General features: G+C 37.1%; 2 protein-coding genes across 6 annotated transcripts; one reads left to right on the top strand and one right to left on the bottom strand.

Annotated features, from left to right (window-relative positions):
- Positions 1 to 1,867: 1,867 nt before the first annotated feature.
- On the bottom strand, positions 1,868 to 11,754 carry LOC141766105 (uncharacterized). Of its 2 annotated transcripts, XM_074632632.1 has the most exons (23): positions 11,409 to 11,754; positions 10,168 to 10,219; positions 10,052 to 10,069; positions 9,612 to 9,683; positions 8,942 to 9,004; positions 8,423 to 8,560; positions 7,738 to 7,809; positions 7,425 to 7,520; positions 7,247 to 7,333; positions 6,313 to 6,519; positions 6,151 to 6,225; positions 5,814 to 6,002; positions 5,534 to 5,665; positions 5,266 to 5,433; positions 5,104 to 5,178; positions 4,767 to 4,955; positions 4,533 to 4,613; positions 4,360 to 4,434; positions 4,137 to 4,211; positions 3,784 to 3,852; positions 3,444 to 3,566; positions 3,190 to 3,340; positions 1,868 to 2,383 (listed from the first exon to the last, which is right to left on the bottom strand). In XM_074632632.1, the coding sequence occupies exons 1-23, from the start codon at positions 11,724 to 11,726 to the stop codon at positions 1,921 to 1,923; spliced, it is 2,988 nt and encodes a 995-aa protein (XP_074488733.1). In that variant the 5' UTR covers positions 11,727 to 11,754; the 3' UTR covers positions 1,868 to 1,920. The 2 variants fall into 2 exon arrangements, with proteins under 2 accessions (XP_074488733.1, XP_074488735.1); XM_074632634.1 differs by lacking the exon at positions 8,942 to 9,004 and having other exon boundaries at positions 7,425 to 7,535.
- Positions 11,755 to 12,008: 254 nt separating this feature from the next.
- Positions 12,009 to 20,771, top strand: cyp19a1b (cytochrome P450, family 19, subfamily A, polypeptide 1b). 4 transcript variants are annotated; one of them, XM_074632673.1, is made up of 10 exons: positions 12,009 to 13,044; positions 15,979 to 16,130; positions 16,814 to 16,964; positions 17,056 to 17,210; positions 18,655 to 18,831; positions 18,934 to 19,048; positions 19,472 to 19,586; positions 19,669 to 19,831; positions 20,204 to 20,442; positions 20,538 to 20,771. In XM_074632673.1, exons 1-10 carry the CDS (start codon positions 12,956 to 12,958, stop codon positions 20,769 to 20,771), a joined length of 1,590 nt encoding a protein of 529 aa, XP_074488774.1. In that variant the 5' UTR covers positions 12,009 to 12,955. The 4 variants fall into 4 exon arrangements, with proteins under 4 accessions (XP_074488774.1, XP_074488771.1, XP_074488772.1 ...); XM_074632670.1 differs by having other exon boundaries at positions 18,655 to 19,048; XM_074632671.1 differs by having other exon boundaries at positions 12,891 to 13,044; positions 15,898 to 16,130; positions 18,655 to 19,048.
- The last annotated feature ends 88 nt before the right edge of the window (positions 20,772 to 20,859 follow it).

Here is a 20,859-nt window from a genome sequence, read left to right as displayed (position 1 = left end):
GAACTTTTTCCTGGACTCCGTCAAACTGCAGTTACAAATACTAAATTAAAACAGCATCAACAACAATAATAAACGACTCCACACAAGACAGGGAAACAGTTCCACAGAAACAGATGTTTCAACACATACACAGTCCACGTACATAATGGCACATACCATCACACACACCATGGCAGGTATTGCACCCAGGTAGTGCACTGCACCGTCTACCGTCTTGCACATATTGCACAGACAATAGCCCAGTATTACACAGATGCAACATATTTCGAAAATGTTCGAACAGAAGTCTTACAAAAGTCAGAAAATCTGGAAAATGTTTGGAAAAAAGTCTGATAAATGTTTGAAAAATCTGTAAAATGTTGAAAAAAAAAAAAATCTGAAAAATATTTGAAAAAAAAGTCTGAAAAAAATTCTGAAAAATGTCAAAATAAATTCTGAAAAATGTCAAAAAAATTTCTGAAAAATGTCCCAAAAAAGAATTCTGAAAAATGTCGAAAAAAAGCCTGAAAAATATCCGAAAGAAAAGTATGAAACAAAGTCAGGAAAATTTCCGAAAAAAAAGTCTGGAAAATATCAAAAAATTCTGTAAAAGGTATGAAATAAATTCTGAAAAATTGTCAAAAAGGAATTCTGAAAAATGTCCGAAAAAAAATTCTGAAAAATGTCCGGAAATGATGTCTTTAAAATGTCTGAAAAATGTTCGAAAAAAAAGTCTGAAAAATATCAGAAAGAAAAGTATGAAAAAAAAGTCAGGAAAATGTTCAAAAAAATTCTGAAAATGTCCGAAAAAAAAGTCTGGAAAATATAAAAAAAATCTGGAAAATGTCTGAAAAAAATTCAAAAAACTTTTTCAAAGAAAAAGTCTGAAAAATGTTCGAAAAAAAGTCTTTAAAATGTCTGAAAAATGTTCGAAAAAAAATCTGAAAAAAAGTCGGAAAAAAGTCAGAAAACAATTCCGAAAAATGTCAGAAAAAAAATCTGGAAAATGTTCGAAAAGAAGTCTTAAAAAAGTCTGAAAATATCCGAAAAAAAAGTCTGAAAAATTTCCGAAAAATGTCGGAAAAAAAGTTCTGAAAAACCAGCTGTATTATTAATGTGATGCATACAGTAGTGTATAAATAATTATAATACAATAATATAATATATATTATTCTATATAATGAGTACTTTTAAATTTGATACTTTAGGTATATTTGGATTCTAATACTTTTGAACTTTTACTCAAGTAAGATTTTGAATTCAGGATTTTAACTTGTAACAGAGTATTTTTACACAGTGGTATTACTACTTTTACTGAAATGAAAGTTCTCACTACTTCTTCCACAACTGAATAATATACTGTAATTTAATTACTTTTGACTATAAAACATGTTCTGTATTTTAGTTTATCACACGTAATTTAGTGATACGGTTATATACTGTAATTTGACGGTATCCGTCTGGGAACTTTGCTGCCAGTGCCTTTATCGCTTATTTTTCTTATTTTACAGCGTTGTTTTCTTGATATGCTGCCTTCATCTGAAGCCTTTGCTCCTACTTCTATGTATTTCCTTACATCATGTACCTACCTACTCAATATCACACAATACTTTTGTGAAAATATCATTTTTATTCATAATTATTTTGACCCTGAACATGAAAAATACATTAGAACAATGAACATTGTGCTATTCATAAAAGCAGACTGTTGCAGCTCTGTGAATCTCAACTAAATTAAAAATGTCCAAATTTCCCACTACCATTAAATCCAGTATTGTGGTCTCTTGGAATCAACACATGTAGGCCTTCATCAGTAGTCTGTAATCTTGAACACATTTATTACAAACAATATCCAGTCTGACCTATTAAAGAAATTCACGTAATCAACTGAGATTTAAAAAATAACTTTATTGCTCATTTTTACATGGTTTGTGGTTATTTTTAGGTTGATTTGAGTTTAACTTTGCAGATTTTCAGGCTGCTGTTGTCCCACATATACAGGAGCTTTTTGTTGGGATAATATGACAGCATAGCCAGGATGCCATCAGCTGGCCTTAAATCAAAACTTGCATCCAGAGGACTCTCTTTCTTTAAATCAAAGGCATATGTAACACTTCTGTCTTTGTCATCTGTAAAATATACCACCCCACATACAATGAAAGCATTTCCTGCTTTAGTTGTTGGGTAGTGAGTATTAATGACTGACTCCAGGGAGAATGTGTCCGGGTTAATCTTCGCTACCATCGTATCATCTCCTGTATCTGATGCAAAAATGACCCACAGTCCGTTTTCGTCCACAGCAAACTTGAAATACGTCTTTGAGTTGCGGAAAAGATACGCCAGGTTGTTATATCTGCTGTTTGCCATATTCAGAATACTGGTTGCCCTGGTGTTCAGGTCAAATCTGTAAAATATAGATCATGGGTAAGTTAAGAAGCCGAGTACACAGGAATCAAAAATGTCAGTAAGTTACAGTTTTTCTCATTTGCTTTGGCTCAATTATTTTGACGTGGTGTACAGTGAGAAGGTACAATTTGTTGTTGTAACTAAATTACTGCATTTTTTTCATTGTTGCAGTTTTTTTTTAAAGAAAAGTATTGGCATAGACCTTATTTTGTGGCAAATTTTCTGTTTATAATACATGTAACACATTGCTACACAAATACATTTACTTTAAACACTAATGTGCATATCTTCTTTCTATGTATACAGTATTGTAGCCTACAGTGCTGACTATTCCCAGTAAACTTTTACCTGCTGTTGAAACAGGAACAGCTCAGTGTGATACACAATAACCTTCGGCTAAACATTCTGGTATAATACAGTAAGCAGTCAGTGTCAACAAAATGTTGAACAAAACAGAGATTTGCATAAAAGAAACATTTCCAGAGTTGACTGCCATGGTGAAAAAACATCTCAACATTTTCACCAGTATGGCCCACACGACGACAAAACAACTTTTTATTTTGCTGCATTGGCCAATTTACTGACACAATAACTAGGTTTTGAAGCATGAATGAAGTGTTTTGGGTGAGTTACCACCTTTTGCAGACATGCAATAGAGTTGTGATGTCCCATGATACAGTTGTGATAATTGCACTCACAGTTCAGAGAATGTAAAGACTGTTTAAAGAAATGAGCCAAAGCGATTGAGAAAAATTGTAATAAAGCAGGGACAAAGTCTTTTACATGTTTAACACAAACACTTACTTTATGAGTCTATTTTTTCCTGCATTGTGAAAGTAAAACGACCGCTTGTAAACAACGTGACCACAGCCCTGGAAGAACCTCCTCACGTCTATATATTTGTGGCTTCTGTCCTGAAATGTCGAAATGTTCATGTGCTCCTCCAAAACTCGACCTGCATGGGAAGAAATGCTTCAGGGTTTAAATACACAATAACTCACAAGTCTATGTGATGAATGACCTTTCGACTTGTAGTTGCTGTAAAAAAAATAAATCACCTGAAAAATGGTCGGCCAGCCAGTATCGCTCTTCATCCAGCTGGGATGCATCTGACATCCAGGATCCAAAAGTGCTTTGCATTTTGACTTTCTCCGAACATCTAATAGATCTAATCTTGCACCCTAAATGAAAGAAGATATGTACATAAAGTATTTGAATAAGTTATCCAATAGATAGATACTGTACATAGATAGATAGATAGATAGATAGATAGATAGATAGATAGATAGATAGATAGATAGATAGATAGATAGATAGATAGATAGATAGATAGATAGATAGATAGATAGATACTGTACATAGGTAGGTAGGTAGATTCATTTAACAAAATGTTCTGACCAGTTTTTGTCCGTCTCTCAGCGGTTGTCACATTGATCTCGTTGTTGGTCTGGAGTGGATGTGAAGAATCTAAATGAAAAGAAAGAAGTAGAATCACATATTTTAAAAAGATAGTAGATGTTTATTCTGCTTGTAGCCAATATAACTGGTGATCTGTATTCATTTTCTTTAAATCAACCGTTTAAAGATTATTGATGGGCTTTGAGAGAAAAAATAAATCTTATAAACTAAGATTATTGGTTAATATTAACCTTCCTGTTATGGGTATTTTGAAATTTTAAAATCTAGGGAAATATATTTTCCTTATGAAACTTAAAAACAAATATTGGACACAAAGCACTTTTTTTTTTTACCACTTTTCATGGGTGTATCGATAATGTGTCCGCTGTTGTTGAAGGAGTCCTTCTTCAGGTCTACAGAGAGTGAGGCTGTAAAATGACAGGAAATGTATATACTGTAGATAAATACACATGGACACTAATGGTGTTATAGTGCAGCATCATAAATCATACAAAAGAAAAAAGCAAATATTTTTAGGTCATTGTTACTTTTACTTATAATTTGAATGTTTCCTACCTGTTGATAATGTAATTGGTGCCTCTGTAGCACTATTGAAGGAATCACTGGTGGTTTGGTCTGCAGAAAGAGTGGCTGTTGAATGAAATTAAACATTATATATATTGTTTTAAAGTTATGGTTACTCACTTTACTCATAATTCAAAACTCATATAGTCAAAATAGTTGTTTACCAACTTCCATGTTTGTGTCTAGAAGCTTCACAGAGTCAGTAACGTCTTTACTGTTGTCAGTTGGATATGGAGTTGGTGATTCTGCAGAAAGAAAGATGAGATTCAACCAGAAGAGATGGTACAGATATTAAATATCCCTCTTTTGAGGTAAAATGAAAAAAATACTACTGAAACTAAATGTGTGAATTGATCAACACTGATGCCAAATAGTGAAAACAATAGAAAGTTTCTTACCACTTTTCATGGGTGCATCAATAATGGCTCCACTGACAGTGGAGGAATCACTGTTTTGGTCCTCAGAAAGTGAAGCTGTTGAATGTCTGTCGTCTTGATGAGATGATCCTGATACCGTGTTTGTGTCTAGAAGCTTCTCAGAGTCAGTAACGTCTCTGTTGTTGTCAGTTGGATGTGGAGTTGGTGATTCTGCAGAAAGAAAGATGAGATTCAACTAGAAGAGATGGTACAGATATTAAATATTCCTCTATTGAGGAAAGATAAAAACACCTGAAACTAAATGTGTGAATTGATCAACACTGATACCAAATAGTGAAAACAATAGACAGTTTCTTACCACTTTTCATGGGTGTATCAACAATGGTTCCTCTGTTATTGGAGGAATCACTGTTTTGGTCCTCAGAAAGTGAAGCTGTTGAATGAAATGAAACATTAAATATAATGTTTTAAAGTTATGGTCACTCACTTTACTCATAATTCAAAACACAGTGTTTCCTACCTGTTAATAATCTTATTGTTGCCTCTGTAGCATCTTCACTCTGGGTATCGTTCAAAATGTCATAACTGTCGTCTTGACGAGATGATCCTGATACCATGTTTGTGTCTAGAAGCTTCTCAGAGTCAGTAACGTCTCTATTGTTGTCAGTTGGATGTGGAATTGGTGATCCTGCAGAAAGAAAGATGAGGATCAACTACAAGAGATGGTACATTTGAGGGAAGATAAAAAACTACTGAAAATAAATGTGTGAGTTGATCAATACTGATACCAAATAGTGATACCAAGAAACCCCATGTGTCAAACACCAGGCCTGATGATGCTGACACCATGTTTGGGTCTCGAAGCTTCTCAGAATCAGTAACGTCTTTACTGTTGTCAGTTGGATGTGGAGTTGGTGATTCTGCAGAAAGAAAGATGAGATTCAACTAGAAGAGATGGTACAGATATTAAATATTCCTCTTTTGGGGGAAGATAAAAACACCTGAAATTAAATGTGTGAACTGATCAACGCTGATGCCAAATAGCAAAACCAAAACACAATTTCTTACCACTTTTCATGGGTGCATCAATAATGACTCCACTGATAGTGGAGGAATCGCTGTTTTGGTCCTCAGAAATTGAAGCTATTGAATGTCTGTCATCTTGATGAGATGATCCTAATACCATGTTTGTGTCTAGAAGTTTCTCAGAGTCAGTAACGTCTCTGTTGTTTTCAGTTGGATGTGGAGTTGGTGATTCTGCAGAAAGAAAGATGAGATTCAACTAGAAGAGATGGTACAGATATTAAATATTCCTCTATTGAGGGAAGATAAAAACACCTGATACTAAATGTTTGAAATGATCAACACTGATGCCAAATAGTGAAACCAATAGAAAGTTTCTTACCACTTTTCATGGCTGCATCAATAATGGTCCCTCTGTTATTGGAGGAATCGCTGTTTTGGTCCTCAGAAAGTGAAGCTGTTGAATGAAATGAAACATTAAATATAATGTTTTAAAGTTATGGTCACTCACTTTACTCATAATTCAAAACACAGTGTTTCCTACCTGTTAATAATCTTATTGTTGCCTCTGTAGCATCTTCACTCTGGGTATCGTTAGAAATGTCAGAACTGTCGTCTTGATGAGATGATACCAAGAAACCCCATGTGTCAAACGCAAGGCCTGATGATGCTGACACCATGCTTGTGTCTCGAAGCTTCTCAGAGTCAGTAACGTCTCTGTTGTTGTCAGTTGGATGTGGAGTTGGTGATCCTGCAGAAAGAAAGATGAGATTCAACTAGAAAAGTTGGTACAGATATTAAATATTATTTAAAAGTCTTAATTCACAAACAGCCTATCATAAAAAATCATGAACTCATATAATGTATTGCTGTGTACAATTTGAAGCTTAAATTCACAGTTTATTCACCAATTTGAGTCCATCTCTCGTCAATAGTCAAAATTAGCTTGTTGCTGTTCTGGGGTGAGTAGTCTACAACTATATATATATATATATATATATATATATATATATAGTATATATAGTGTTGTAATATACTATAACTATATAGTTGTAATATACATTTTTATTTTTATTTGTATTTGTATTTTTATTTGTATTTGTATTTTTATTTGTATTTGTGTTAGCGTGTTTAGTGTGTGTTTTGTGTCTGGTTGCCACATCGTATCACTTTTGTTTATCTGTGTTCTTTAAAAGAAAACCTAACAAAAAGTAAATAACAAAAAATTACTATTTTATGCAAACATAATGAGAATATGTCCTCTTTCATTCATTTCTGATTTTAAATCTAATCAAAAATAACCATGGCAAAACAATTCTTTTGTTGAATTTTTGGGGGGTATTAACTCACGTTATGAGTTATATTTTTACATTTCTTTCTAATATTAAAAAGGGTAGGAAATTTCTATTGAGTAAAAGAATAATACAAAACAATAAAATCAGTAAAGAAATCTTTCAGCCACTCAGACGGTTGCTTACCTGATTTATCTGTATCTCGAAGTTTCTCAGAGTCAGCAACTTTAAAACCATCTTTGGCTTCATGAGCTGGATGTGTTGTTGGTAACACTGTGGAGATTTAATAAGATGAGTACAGCAGAAAGTTAAGATCAAATCTGTGTGTCCAAATATTTCATGAATGAGTCTCCGTATCTCCTACCTGTTAACAAGTTCATTGATGCTTCTGTAATTCTCTCTGGGCTGGTTTTAATCCACGTGTCATCATGTGTGTAGTCTGGACGAAGCGATACTAATTCTATAGTAAATAAAACTATTAATATTAAACAAGTTTATGGTATAAGATCGTTCTGAAACAACAGTGGAATAAATTAAAATCTGTGAATAAAGTCTTCCTGCCAGTCAAAATGGTTGTTAACTAGATTTTATATTTGTGCCTTGACTGAACTAAACATACGTATGAATTGGTCGATACTGAGACAAAATAAAGTATAAATAATTAGACAGTTTCTTACCACTTTTCTCATCATCATTAATGTCTCCGCTGCCATTGACGGTGTCACTGTTTTGGTCTGGAGGAAGTGGAGCTGTACAATGAAACGTTAACAAACACAACAGTGTTGCACCTTTAATTAAACTTTTATTTATAATTCAAATCACAGTTAATACCAGTTAATAATCTAATTGGTGCCTGTGTGACATTCTCTGTGTTGGTACCATTCAAGGTGTCGTAGCTGTACTCTGGATGAACTGATTCCAGAAAAGAGAATTAAAAAGTACGAGGTGAAACACGTTATTAGGTCTGACAGTGACGTTTTCTATCACAGTTGCTCACCAGAGTCCGTACCTGTGTCTTTTATTAATTTGTTTTTTATGTAACCTTTATTTAACCAGGTTTGTCCCATTGAGATCAAAGATCTCTTTTACAAGGGAGACCAGGCCAAGAATAGCAGCAACAGTTTCAACAATTAACATAAAAGCAAACAGAATTGAGTAACATTACACAGTAATAGACATGAATTAAAGGATTCAACTTTAAAACTTTGAACTTAAGTACTGTAAGTACCACATAAATTACAAAGTTGATTTTTGATTTAGATTTTTCGATAAGGCCGTGGTTTCATTTCTGTGAGGAGCTTTTTGGCTGTGAAAATGAAACACGCTGGTTCATTGATTATGATTGCGTGGAGATATTCTCACCCTTCAACAAGTTGGTTTGATGGATGCCTTCTGTGACGGTCTCGTTTCTCACTTCATTAGAGTAACAAGCAGGACAGGGAGGACCAGGTGGACCTGCTGGACCTGCTGGACCAGGTGGACCTCTTGGACCAGGAGGACCTTCAAATATTAACAGACAGTATCTGCAAGTCAGACATGTAAAACTGACCTAATAAACAATACTGCTCTGCTTTTTACACCAACAACAATGAAATAAAAACAGGGAAACTTTAAATTTAAACTTTTTTTTCCAATTTGAAGTTTGAGAAAAGAATAAATTAAACTAAGATTTTACCAAAACTAATAGAGGATTAGTTCACAAAAGTTGTGGTTTGTTTATTACATCCCACAACAGGATAAAGAGTGGAACAAAACATAGTGGCCATCTTCTTGTAACCTCACCAGTCCTGGAGCTAAATATCAAGCCTCAAGTTTGTCCTGAAAATAAGAAGCTCAGTCAGAAAATGAAATAAAATTAGGTTTTGACATTGTAGGTCTCACCTGTCAGTCGGGGCGGCCCGGGGTCTCCTTCAGGTCCTGGTTTTCCTATTTCACCAGGGGGTCCTAGTAGTTATTGACAGGTCATTAGTTTAAACCACTAAGTTGAAAATGGAAACTACAAAGAGGTTTATTGTAGAACTGTGAACATTTAGATGATCTTGGATTTTTTCTTTTTTTTGTGATCAGATTTTTGTGGTTTTAGAGATATGCATTGGAAATTATTAACAAAAAATACATAACAAATATATGTATAAAATAAAAATAAATAAAATAAAAATAGTAAAGTTAGATAACAATAAATACCCCCCCCCCCCCAAAAAAAAATAAATAAATAATAATAATAATGGCGACTCCCTCACCCCTCCAGATCTTAGATTTTTTTTTAAACATGAACTATCTTGTCTGTGATGCCTTCAAGAGTCACTGAAACCAGCATCATTCAGGTGTCATCAGTCCAATAAACTTTTTTCAACTAAATCCGTCTCCCATGCATTTCTAATGTGGCAGTGACAGACTGAAAGTACACAGTGAGTGAGATTCTCATGTTATGCAACTGTATAGCTGAACATTGTTAGAATGTCTGAAACTTGTGACTGAGTTTATTTGTCTATTCTGGTGCACACCGCATACATAAAGGCGTTAGATTTCTTTGACACAGCAGATCTCTCACCTCTTCTTCCTCGTCTCCCCTCGGGCCCGGGAACACCCTGAAGTCCTGGTGAACCAGCTCTACCAGGCAAACCTAACAGACAAAAGTACTGTGACTAGTAACAAATTCAGCTTCGTTTATAGAAGACCTATTATGCTTTTGCACTTTTTCTCTTTCCCTTAGTGTGTTAAATAGATTTTTTGTGCATGTAAAAGGTCTGCAAAATTACAAACCCAGTTGACCCAAAGTTACTCTATGCCACAGAAACACTGCTGAGTGAAACACAGAGGGTGAAAAGAGGTGCTGCAGCACAGCTGGGATGAGATAATAAAGTGTTTTTTGAGCATTAAAGCTTGTAAACATGTTCTAGTAGAAACCAAAAATACAAGTATGCACCTGAATTAAGCATAATAGGTCCTCTTTAAGAAACTGTTGCAGTTAATTAAAGTGAATGTTATTACCTGGTGGTCCAGCTGGGCCTGGAGAAAAAAAATAATATTTTACACAAATCAAATACAGTAGAAGCACCAGCAACGATAAAAACCACAGCGCTGTAATGGAGAATTGAAAAGTGCACCTGTTAAACAAAGTCCTCTGGAGGTGTTACACAGATCTACGAAGGCTTTGACCTGAAATGAAGAAAACAGACAGAAACAGTAGGTGAGGTCAGTGTTGATTGTAACCACATCTGGAAGCTTTTTGGTGTTACACATTTTGGTTTTTATTTTCTTTAGGGATGCACCGATACTGGATCGGATATCGAGCCGATACTGACTCAAATAGCTGGATCGGGTATCGGTGACAATGGGGCAGATTTATTCAATTCAATTCTATGTTTATATACTATATACATTATATACTGGAATTTTAATTCCTGTTTAAGTTTTGACCAATTTGTTGCTGCATTAAAAAAGTTTACACTTGAATTGTAATTCCTGTAAATTTAATGGAGCACAAAATTATTATTTTAATAATAAATAACAATTCAGTATATTTATTTCTATGTATTTATATTTTGATAGAGATATTTGACAGATATTCTCTGATTCCAACTTTTTAAATGTGAATATCATCTGATTTCTTTACTCCTCTATGACAGTAAACTGAATATCTTTGAGTTGTGGACAAAACAAGACATTTGAGGACGTCATCTTGAGCTTTGGGAAACATTTTTCACCATTTTCTGACATTTTATAGAGCAAACAACTAATTAATTAATCGAGAAAATAATCAACAGATTAATCGACAATATAAATAATCATTAGATGCAGCCCTAATTTGAAGACACCTCGTGCTCTGAGAACTTGTGTTGAGCATTTGTCACTATTTTCTGATATTTCATAGCTTAAACGATTAATCAATGAATCCAGAAAATGATCAGAAGATTAATTTAAAAATGAAAATAATCTTAAAATTGCAGCCCTAATTATTCATTATCAATCAGGCCAATAATAAAACCCAACTTAATTTAGGTAAAACACTTGCGTATCACTGATAAATGGGCTGTCAAAATAATACAGTAGCGCCCTCTGGAGAAATGCCAGATGTGAGTCGAGTTGAGGGAGGAGCAGTCACGCTCAGTTGCTTCAACTATTTATCAAGAAAACACTCCAGATCTCTGCAGCAGACTCTCAGATTCATTACACGGACATGCTTCTTATCCCAAAGGGGAAAAGAGAGGAAATGTTTCTATTAGATGACAGCAAAGAGTTGATGATTGCTCCCCTGTTCTGGCTCACAATAACTCATTTTTACAGAAATACAGTAAACAGTCACTTTCATATAAAGAGCCCACATTAAAGCATTGAGGTGTCTTACAGGAACCATGGAGTATGTCATCAGCATCATCATATCCTTGTCGTCTTGGCCCGGTTCTTCCTTCTGGTTTCTTCTGCTGCGTTGGAGCTTCTTCAGCTCTCCAGCCTCTGGTAGGACTCCTTCCTGCAGCCTGCAGCTCTGTGACAGCACCTGCACCTGGGCGTCCAACCTGACCAGCTCCTCCGTCAGCTCCCTCTGTCGAACCAGCAGGAACACTAAACCCGCCGAGCTCAGGAGCAGCAGTGCACACATCCCCACCAGCAGCACTTTCCACGCCACGATAACTCCATTCCTCTCCTTCATGTTTGTGCCCTGCATGCTTACTGTTCCTCCACTACAGAGTAATCTGAAACTCACAAGCGCATACAGCACATAATCTGACCTCTTGCCAACAGATGACACGTCAGAGGGAAACTACGCTGGAGAAATAAACATGTCAGGATCTGTGTGTCACTTCAAGGGAAACCACATAATGCATTGTGCAACAACAACAACACGCATCTGGGAAACAGTTAAAATCTGTAGGCCCATACTTGATTTAGATAATTGACATATTTCCAGAGTGACACATCCTGCACACAGAGTAGTGCTTCTCATCATTCCTCTCAATATTGCCACCAGTCCGTCCCACACAAAATTACATGGAAGTGGGATAAATAAGTTGTGAACAAGGGGAACATTCTTTGGATCTACAAAAGAGCTTTCAGAGCGCTTTCAATAAAAGACTGTGAGTGTGTGGATGTGTGTCCTGAAATCTCCTTTTAAGAAATGACGTTTTACATTTTATTGCCTTTAAACGATTCCAAATATAGAATAATAATTACAGATTCTTTTCTCCACTTGTGGAAAAGTAACATTAAAGTTTCTCCATTTCCAAAAAAGTTCTAATTATCCAGTTTAGTCTCTACTACAATGAGGAGAGCAAGTTTTTCAGCCAACTTGGGATAAAAGCCCCCGAAATCTGAGGCCAACGTCTTCATCAACAGCATACCAGCTATTCAGATACTGAGCTTGAAGGACACGACCTCTGCACGAACACCTCCCTTTTTAATTTTGCATCCATGCTCACTTTTGAAGCAGTGGATCACTGACACCCATTTAGGACATTTTTAAGACTTTAAATTATGACAATGACGTTTTCTCTTTCTCCTGTTTCCTTATTTTGAACTGCTGGGTAAATCCTTACTCCCTTTGACACGGGTCAGTCTGACCCAGCTAATTAATTTGAAAGCCTCCTCGGGAGATGAATTGGACGGTGGGGTTTCTTTCTCTTGAACAAATGTGAAGAAAAACCCATCTAAAAAAAACTGATGCAGTGTACAACTGATGAAAGACCTGCAGGTTTTGCATTCTTATGCATTAAAAAAACACTTTTTTTGTTGTTTTTGAAGCTGCTTTGTGGTTTAGATGTGCAGCTGTTATCTGGCCTGTTCCCTCTTGTGGTACTTGTAACCCTAAAGTGGCCGTGTTTCTAAGCAACCGGTAAAATGAGGGCTTAACCGAGGATTTATAAACACTTCAATCACTGCGATTTATTTGGTAGGAGAATGTTGATCATCCTTAAAACCAGCGGAGGAAGAACTGCATCACTTCAAACTGCGCTTGAACTCGTCAGGAGACGGAAACAACAAGAGAAGTAAGTATTAATCTTTGATTATTTGTTAATGAAACTCTTTTAAACAACAATAAACTAAACCTTTGTTTTTTTGCTACGCTGGTGGCCAGATGAATAATTTTGATTAAATGGAAAGATTGTAATCCTACAACATTTGCACAATGGCTTAGAGATGTCGATGTTGTATTATATTGAGCTCAGGTATACTAGGGGGTCAGCTGACAAGTTTGCATTGATATGGCAGCCTTTGCTTAGTCGTGTTGATACCTTAGGCTCAGATAACTTTGTGCATTTATATATATATATATATATATATATATATATATATATATATATATACAGTGTATACTGTATATGATTGTTCAAAATGTACCTTAAAGGGAGATTTGTCAAGTATTTAATAGTCTTATCAACATGGGAGTGGGCAGATATGCTTGTTTTATGCAAATTCATGTATATATTTATTATTGGAAATCAATTATCAACACAAAATAATGACGAATATTGTCCAGAAACCCTCACAGGTACTGCATTTAGCATAAAAAATAAATATGCTCAAATCATAACATGGCAAACTGAAGCCCAACAGGCAACAACAGCTGTCAGTGTGTCAGTGTGCTGACTTGACTATGACTTGCCCCAAACTGCATGTGATTATCATAAAGTGGTAATGTCTGTAAAGGGGAGACTCGTGGGTACCCATAGAACCCATTTTCATTCACATATCTTGAGGTCAGAGGTCAAGGGATCCCATTGAAAATAGCCATGTCAGTTTTTCCTCACCAAAATTCAGCATAACTTTGGTGCATTATTTGACGACAAGCTTATATGATCAATGGTGCCGCTTCCCTCCTCCTGTTTTTATTCATGTCAGTGCCCTAAATAATTGGGTGTACTGTCCTAGACTATCTATTGGTCCAAACGTGTTTGTGCAGTGGATTGTCGGGACCCAGCATCTGGCTGGTTTCAAGTGACCTCATGAACTCAGTAACCTGATCCTTGACCACAGGACTCATCTCAGTCCTCATTGGCTACAGTAACATTTCACCCAGAGGTGTGAAAATCACACAGAACAAAACCAGAGGAATGTTCTTTGTTCCTTCTCTTTCTACTCTTTGCTCTTCACCTCCTGACCCAAGCTGACCAGCTGCTGGAGGTGACCCACAGCTCTTTCTACTCTTCATCTAAGCTCTCCAGTCCAGAAGCTGTAGAAACAGCTCTGTTCTGATCAATGTCCTTTTAGGAAACAGCCATTGCAACCAAGGAACCAAACGGCAGACGACGCGAGTGCTCTGCCCTTTTCACCAGCTAACTTCAAGCTATCAAGCGAAGAAGTTAGCACCAAGCTAACAGCAAAGACGGCATCTTTGACTTGGAACCACAACTTCCAACACATAGAATCACAAATCCTGTTTTTCCATGGTAACGTACTGGGCCTTAGCATTAGCAATCGCACACGGCTGAGCAAGACTGTCCAACTTTGATTTCTAGAAAGTACGGTTTAATGTTATTCATTGAGTTTGACTGTGTTGATTTATCTGTATTTGATATCTGGGTAACTGGCTTCGCCACATCTGATGTGTTTAGTTTATGCTTCACATAGACGAGGTCTTGCATGCAAACTAACCATCTTTTCTAACCCGCTGCATATCTAACACACATTAAGATCACATACAGAAACTGTGAATTAGTTAAACATAAACATACAGCTTCAGATAATCTTAACCCCACATCACCCCCCTCTCTGTCCTAGAACAAAGAGGTCATGTGGTGACATGCTGATGGCCATCTTTGATTAAGCCATCTTTGATTCCGCCATCTTTGATTCCGCCATCTTTGATTCAGCCATCTTTGTAGTTTTACAGTGCCCGCCATTTTGTTTGTAGGCCATACAGACATTTTGAGACAAGAACCCATCTTGTTTCCCCCCCCTCTCTCTCTCTCTCTCACACACACACACACACAGTGTTTGGTTTGTTTAGTTTAGTTATCTAGTTAGATTAATATTGTGTTTTACACCTTTATTATCTTGTAAATAAATGTTTGTGGAATATACATGCTGGTCTCTTTAATATTGCACAAGAGTGAATAATGCCAACCTCTGCTATGTCAAGAATTCCGATATCCTTCAACCTTTACTATCTATTTTGGTTATAGTTATTAATTTAATTATTAATCAACGTTCCAAATTGATAGTTTAGCATATATAATGAGACTATATTAACGTTTTGGTCATTGGTCCCTGATTCCAGGGTGGTGCCCCGTTTATTATTGATGTTTATTGATAATCTTTATTAATATTAATAATTCTATTATTATTTATTAATTAATTTGCTAATAACCAAAACCTACTAAAGTAGAACCCCTACAGGATTGTCAAAGCTATATAAACGAAATTCAGAAATAAACTTTTTTCACTATGTTGAAAAAAAGAACACATTGACTTTTTACTAAAAATGTAATTATGTGGACTTTGTTCCTGTATTGGGAGACTGTGTTAGCTACACTGACGTGAAATAGAAATTTTAATTATGAAATTCAGTTGAAAATACAACTCTCTCGTGTTTCTATTTGGTTGTGTTCAGGGTTGAATATCGGTAACTCATTGTACATGATATCTTGGGAGAAGACACTAATATTATGAGCATGATAAACCTGTAATAACATATAAGGGAATAATCTGTCACCCAGCCTTAAACTGACCTCTTAGACATATTAGATGAACAGCTGGCTCAGTAACAAACAGTCCACCATAAAGCTTTCGTGTGGGTGTGTTTTGTTTCACACAAGGACAAGAGAATCACAAAGGGATGTCCACAGATTAAGTTTCTTCTATTATGTTTTAACAAATGTATAACCTGGTTTGCTCTGCAGGTTATTAAAGGAGACAGAAGCTTTATGAGTGCAGGTCAGACAGAGAACACAGTGAACCTGCTCAGGTGTGTGTTTATGAAGGGGGATGCTGCCGCTGGAGACGCTCACCGCCGGCCCCGAGCTGGTCGACAACACGGTGTCTGAAGTCACCGCCGTTCTGCTTCTACTGCTGCTGCTGCTGCTGCTGCTCTTCACCGCCTGGAGACAAACACACAGACAGTCACATATACCTGGTAAGAGACATCAGCTTCTGTTATACATAACTAGTATAGATTGATCCACAAATACAAGTGGCTGTAGTGAAGGAGGGAATATAGAGCCAAAGGTAATGCACCACATTATTGATGAAATAACATAATAGTTTACTGATTTCTACAACAGGAAGACCTCTGTTATCACTTAGACATTAGAGCAGTGTTTCCCAACCTTTTTCTCTTGTGACCCCTGAAAAAATAAAGCTGTCATTTTGCGACCTTTCGTCACGTTACAAATTTCGCTCTGATGTGGCCTCTTCAACCAAAGAGTGATTTTTCCTTCTCAGATTTTTTTCATTTTGTAAAATTACCCAGTAACTCATGAGTGAAACCGTTGAGAAAAAATAACAATAAACTATTTTGTTACTCATGACCCCTCGGATTTATCTTGCGACCCCATGGGGGGACCTGACCCCCATGTTGGAAACCACTGGTTTTGGCCGGGTCAACCAAACTCTCTCCCGGTTTTATCTGAATAAGATGTAGTCAGGTACAATTTTCCAATAATTTGCATAAAAAAAAAGAACATCTAAAAAATGTACCCCTAAGATTTATCTTGTGACCCCTTTGGGGGTCCCGACCCCCAGGTTGGCAACACTGGTAGTAGAGCACAGAGTCCAGTCTGGGGTCTATAATGTCTTAATCCTGTTTCTATGTGCCAGGTCCTTCCTTCTTGGCAGGACTCGGTCCCATCCTCTCCTACAGCAGATTCATCTGGACCGGGATCGGAACAGCGAGCAACTACTACAACAACAAATATGGCAGCATGGTCCGGGTCTGGATTAACGGCGAGGAGACCCTCATTCTGAGCAGGCAAGTCTTCTGAAATTAAAAAAAAAAACTCTTTACACTCACATTTTATCCCATGAATGTGTAGTAAGTCAAAGCCTGGATGCTCTTGCAGGTCTTCAGCGGTGTATCATGTCCTGAGGAGCGCCCACTACACGGCCAGGTTCGGGAGTAAAAGAGGGCTGGAGTGTGTTGGGATGGAGGGGAGGGGAATCATCTTCAACAGTGATGTCCTGCTCTGGAGGAAAGTGAGGGCATATTTTTCTAAAGGTGAGCAATTACCTCACACAAGAGTCAGAGTATCGTGATGCCTTATGACTGTATTGAAATTTGCAGATGATTCAGTCATTGTGAGTCTGCTACACAACAATGAGTCCAGCTATGGCCCAGTCATTGATGAGCTCAACATATCCAAGACAAAGGATCTGATCACAGACTTCAGACTCAGGCTTCAATCTAAGAGTCTACAATCATTGAGGTCCAGGCGGCTGACTGTGTAGAAAGCTACAAGTATCTTGGGACAGTCAACGACTCCAAATTGACCTTTGGGAGGAATTATGAGGCAGTGTGTAAAAAGGCACATTAGAGGTTGTTTTGGTATTTTTACAGGTCCACAAATTTCATGGTAATTAGGTGATAATTAGCAAGTAACCTATTTGAAATTTCTTTGGAATTACTGCCAAATTACCCCAATATTTACCTCAAAATTTATCGAAAATTACTTTATTATAAACATGATTTAATAATTATTTGCTAAAATAGCATATATATATATATAATATATATAATATATATTATTATTATTATTATTATTATTATTATTATTATTATTATTATTATTATTAATAATAATAATATCTATAATTATTAAAATATGGCCCTTAGGCTTGAGAAGCGGCGGTGCGCTGCTCTTCATCGGAGGTGGAAAACCAAAACTATTAGAAGACACTTCTGATCAGGCACAAATCTCCCCATTGTGTGACTTATTGTCAACACAAATGTAAGGTAGCTAATGTAATGATTCAGGGAGTCTTTTCAGAAATTTCAAACAAGTTATTTGTTAATTATTATCTATTTATCAGCAGACATGGAAATAAAGCATATCAATTCACTTTGTATTCTTTTCCTGGAAATGTATTAAATAAATTACCAGCTATTGGGAAATAGCGGAATATAACTATTAAATCATGTTTATAATGAAGTAATTTTCGATGAATTTAAAGGTAAATATTGGGGTAATTTGGTAGTAATTCCAAAGAAATTTCAAATAGGTTACTTGTTAATTAACACCTAATTACCATGAAAAATTTGCAGACCTGTAAAATAAAGTGTTACCGTTGTTTTCTCTTAGAAAACTGTCGGTTAGTGGCCCCTATAGGTGGAGAACTAAACGATACAGAAATACTTTTCTAGCAGTATATTGCACTACTCAATGAATGATGCACTTTACCCACACATGGCACTTTAAGATTTTAACTATATTGTACTCTTCTTACACAATGATGATGTTTGTTTTAATGTTCCATGAGCTGTGAGTGTTTATCTTGTTTTAACTCTGGATGCTGAATCTCCTGTCTGCATGATACATTTACTCTTGGTTGTTATTATTTCACTTATTCAGCCCTCTCCTCTCTTTTCCTGCAGATTGAAGTCTGGCAATAACTGGAACACTGCTTTCCTTGTATTTGAATACTCTTTCGCGGTTGTTTTACAGCTCTGACGGGCCCCGGCCTCCAGAGGACGGTGGGGATCTGTGTGAGCTCCACGGCCAAATACCTGGACCGCCTGCAGGAGATGACCGATCCCTCCAATCACGTGGACGCTCTCAATCTGCTGAGAGCCGTAGTGGTGGACATCTCCAACAGGCTGTTCCTCGGGGTGCCGCTCAACGGTCAGCTGCATCTTCATTGTCTCAAACTGTGTGTTTCCTGCCATAAAATAATATTTCACATTCTTACACTGCAGCTCTTGTTTTCTGTTCCTCATAACTCAGAAAAGGACTTGCTGATGAAAATCCACAACTACTTTGAGACCTGGCAAACAGTTCTTATAAAGCCAGATATATTCTTCAAGATTGGATGGATGTACAACAAGCACAAGAGAGCAGCGTAAGATCCTTACGCGTCACAGCAAACTCAACATTTGCCTTCTTCAACCTAGGACTGGGCAATATATCGATATCATATCGATGTCATGATATGAGACTAGATATCGTCTTAGATTTTAGATATTGTAATATGGCCTAAGTGTTGTCTTTTCCTGGTTTTAAAGGCTGCATTACAGTAAAGAGATGTAATTCTCTGAACTTAACAGCCTGTTCTAGCTGTTCTATTATTTGCCTTTAACCACTTAGTCATTATATCCACATTACTGATGATTATTTAGCAAAAATCTCATTGTGCAATGGTCAGCCCTACAATATCGTTGCAATATCGATATTGAGGTATTTGGTAAAAAATATTATATTTGATTTTCTCCATATCTTACTCCATACTTCAATCTAATTTTTGTGTTGCTCTTTGTTCCAACAGCCAAGAGCTGCAGGACGTGATGGAGAGCCTTCTTGAGATGAAAAGAAAGATTATAAATGAGACGGAGAAGTTGGACGATGACCTTGACTTTGCTACGGAGCTCATCTTTGCTCAGGTTTGTCTCTTTTTCATAGATCTATACCACTGTCCAAATCATGTCATGTGTTTGCTGTATACCTTCATTTTCTTCTGAGCAGAACGTGGGAGAGCTTTCAGCGGATAACGTCCGGCAGTGCGTGCTGGAGATGGTGATTGCAGCACCGGACACACTTTCCATCAGCCTCTTCTTCATGCTGCTGCTGCTGAAACAAAACCCAGACGTAGAGATGAGGATAGTGGAGGAGATGAACACTGTCTTGAGTGAGTGCATTTGTGCTGTATTAAAGGGATAGTTTGGGTGTTTTGAAGTGGGGTTGTATGAGGTACTTATCCATAGTCAGTGTATTACCTACAGTAGATGATGGTTAACACGCCACCAGTTTGGAGAAGCAGACAGGAGTACCAGCACTGGAGCAAAGCAATATACTGTACATTGCTTTGCTCCTGTCCGTTTCTCCAAACTGGGGGCGTGCCGACCGTCATCTACTGAAAGTAATACCCTGACTTTGGATAAGTACCTCATACAACCCCACTTCAACACACCGTACTATCCCTTTAATCTCTGTTTCACTCTATGACATCTTAAAACAAAACTGTTCCAACAACCCATGAATGCTGCCTTTTAATTTCCAGGTGATAAAGATGAAAACGTTGATTATCAAGGCTTGAAAGTGATGGAGAGTTTCATCAACGAGTCGTTGAGGTTTCATCCGGTGGTTGATTTCACGATGCGAAAAGCTCTGGAAGACGACGTCATCGAAGGCACTAAAATCACAAAAGGAACCAACATCATTCTCAACATCGGTCTCATGCATAAAACTGAATTCTTCCCAAAACCCAAAGAGTTCAACCTGATGAACTTTGACAAAACAGTAAGTCAGCCGAACGTTGTGCAACATTACGTGGCTCTAGAAATAAAACAACCAAAAAACAAAGCTCAATGTTTACCTCTTCTGGTTGTTAACAGGTGCCCAGTCGTTTCTTCCAGCCCTTCGGCTGCGGACCTCGCTCCTGCGTGGGCAAACACATCGCCATGGTGATGATGAAGGCCATCCTGGTCACTCTGTTGTCTCGATACACCGTGTGTCCTCGTCGAGGCTGCACCCTCGACAGCATCAGGCAGACCAACAACCTGTCGCAGCAGCCTGTGGAGGACGAGCACGGCCTGGCCATGCGCTTCATCCCTCGCCATGCTGTCTGAGTTCATGCTGTCATGAACTCATCACAGTCAACACAGTCAGCAGAGAGACACATGCAGGGTGGAAACTACTTAGTAAAGCATATTTTGA

The sequence above is a fragment of the Sebastes fasciatus genome, chromosome 4 (genome assembly GCF_043250625.1).
Source record: "Sebastes fasciatus isolate fSebFas1 chromosome 4, fSebFas1.pri, whole genome shotgun sequence".
NCBI classification, from domain to species: Eukaryota; Metazoa; Chordata; class Actinopteri; order Perciformes; family Sebastidae; genus Sebastes; species Sebastes fasciatus.
This window is presented reverse-complemented; position numbering and strand designations above follow the sequence as displayed.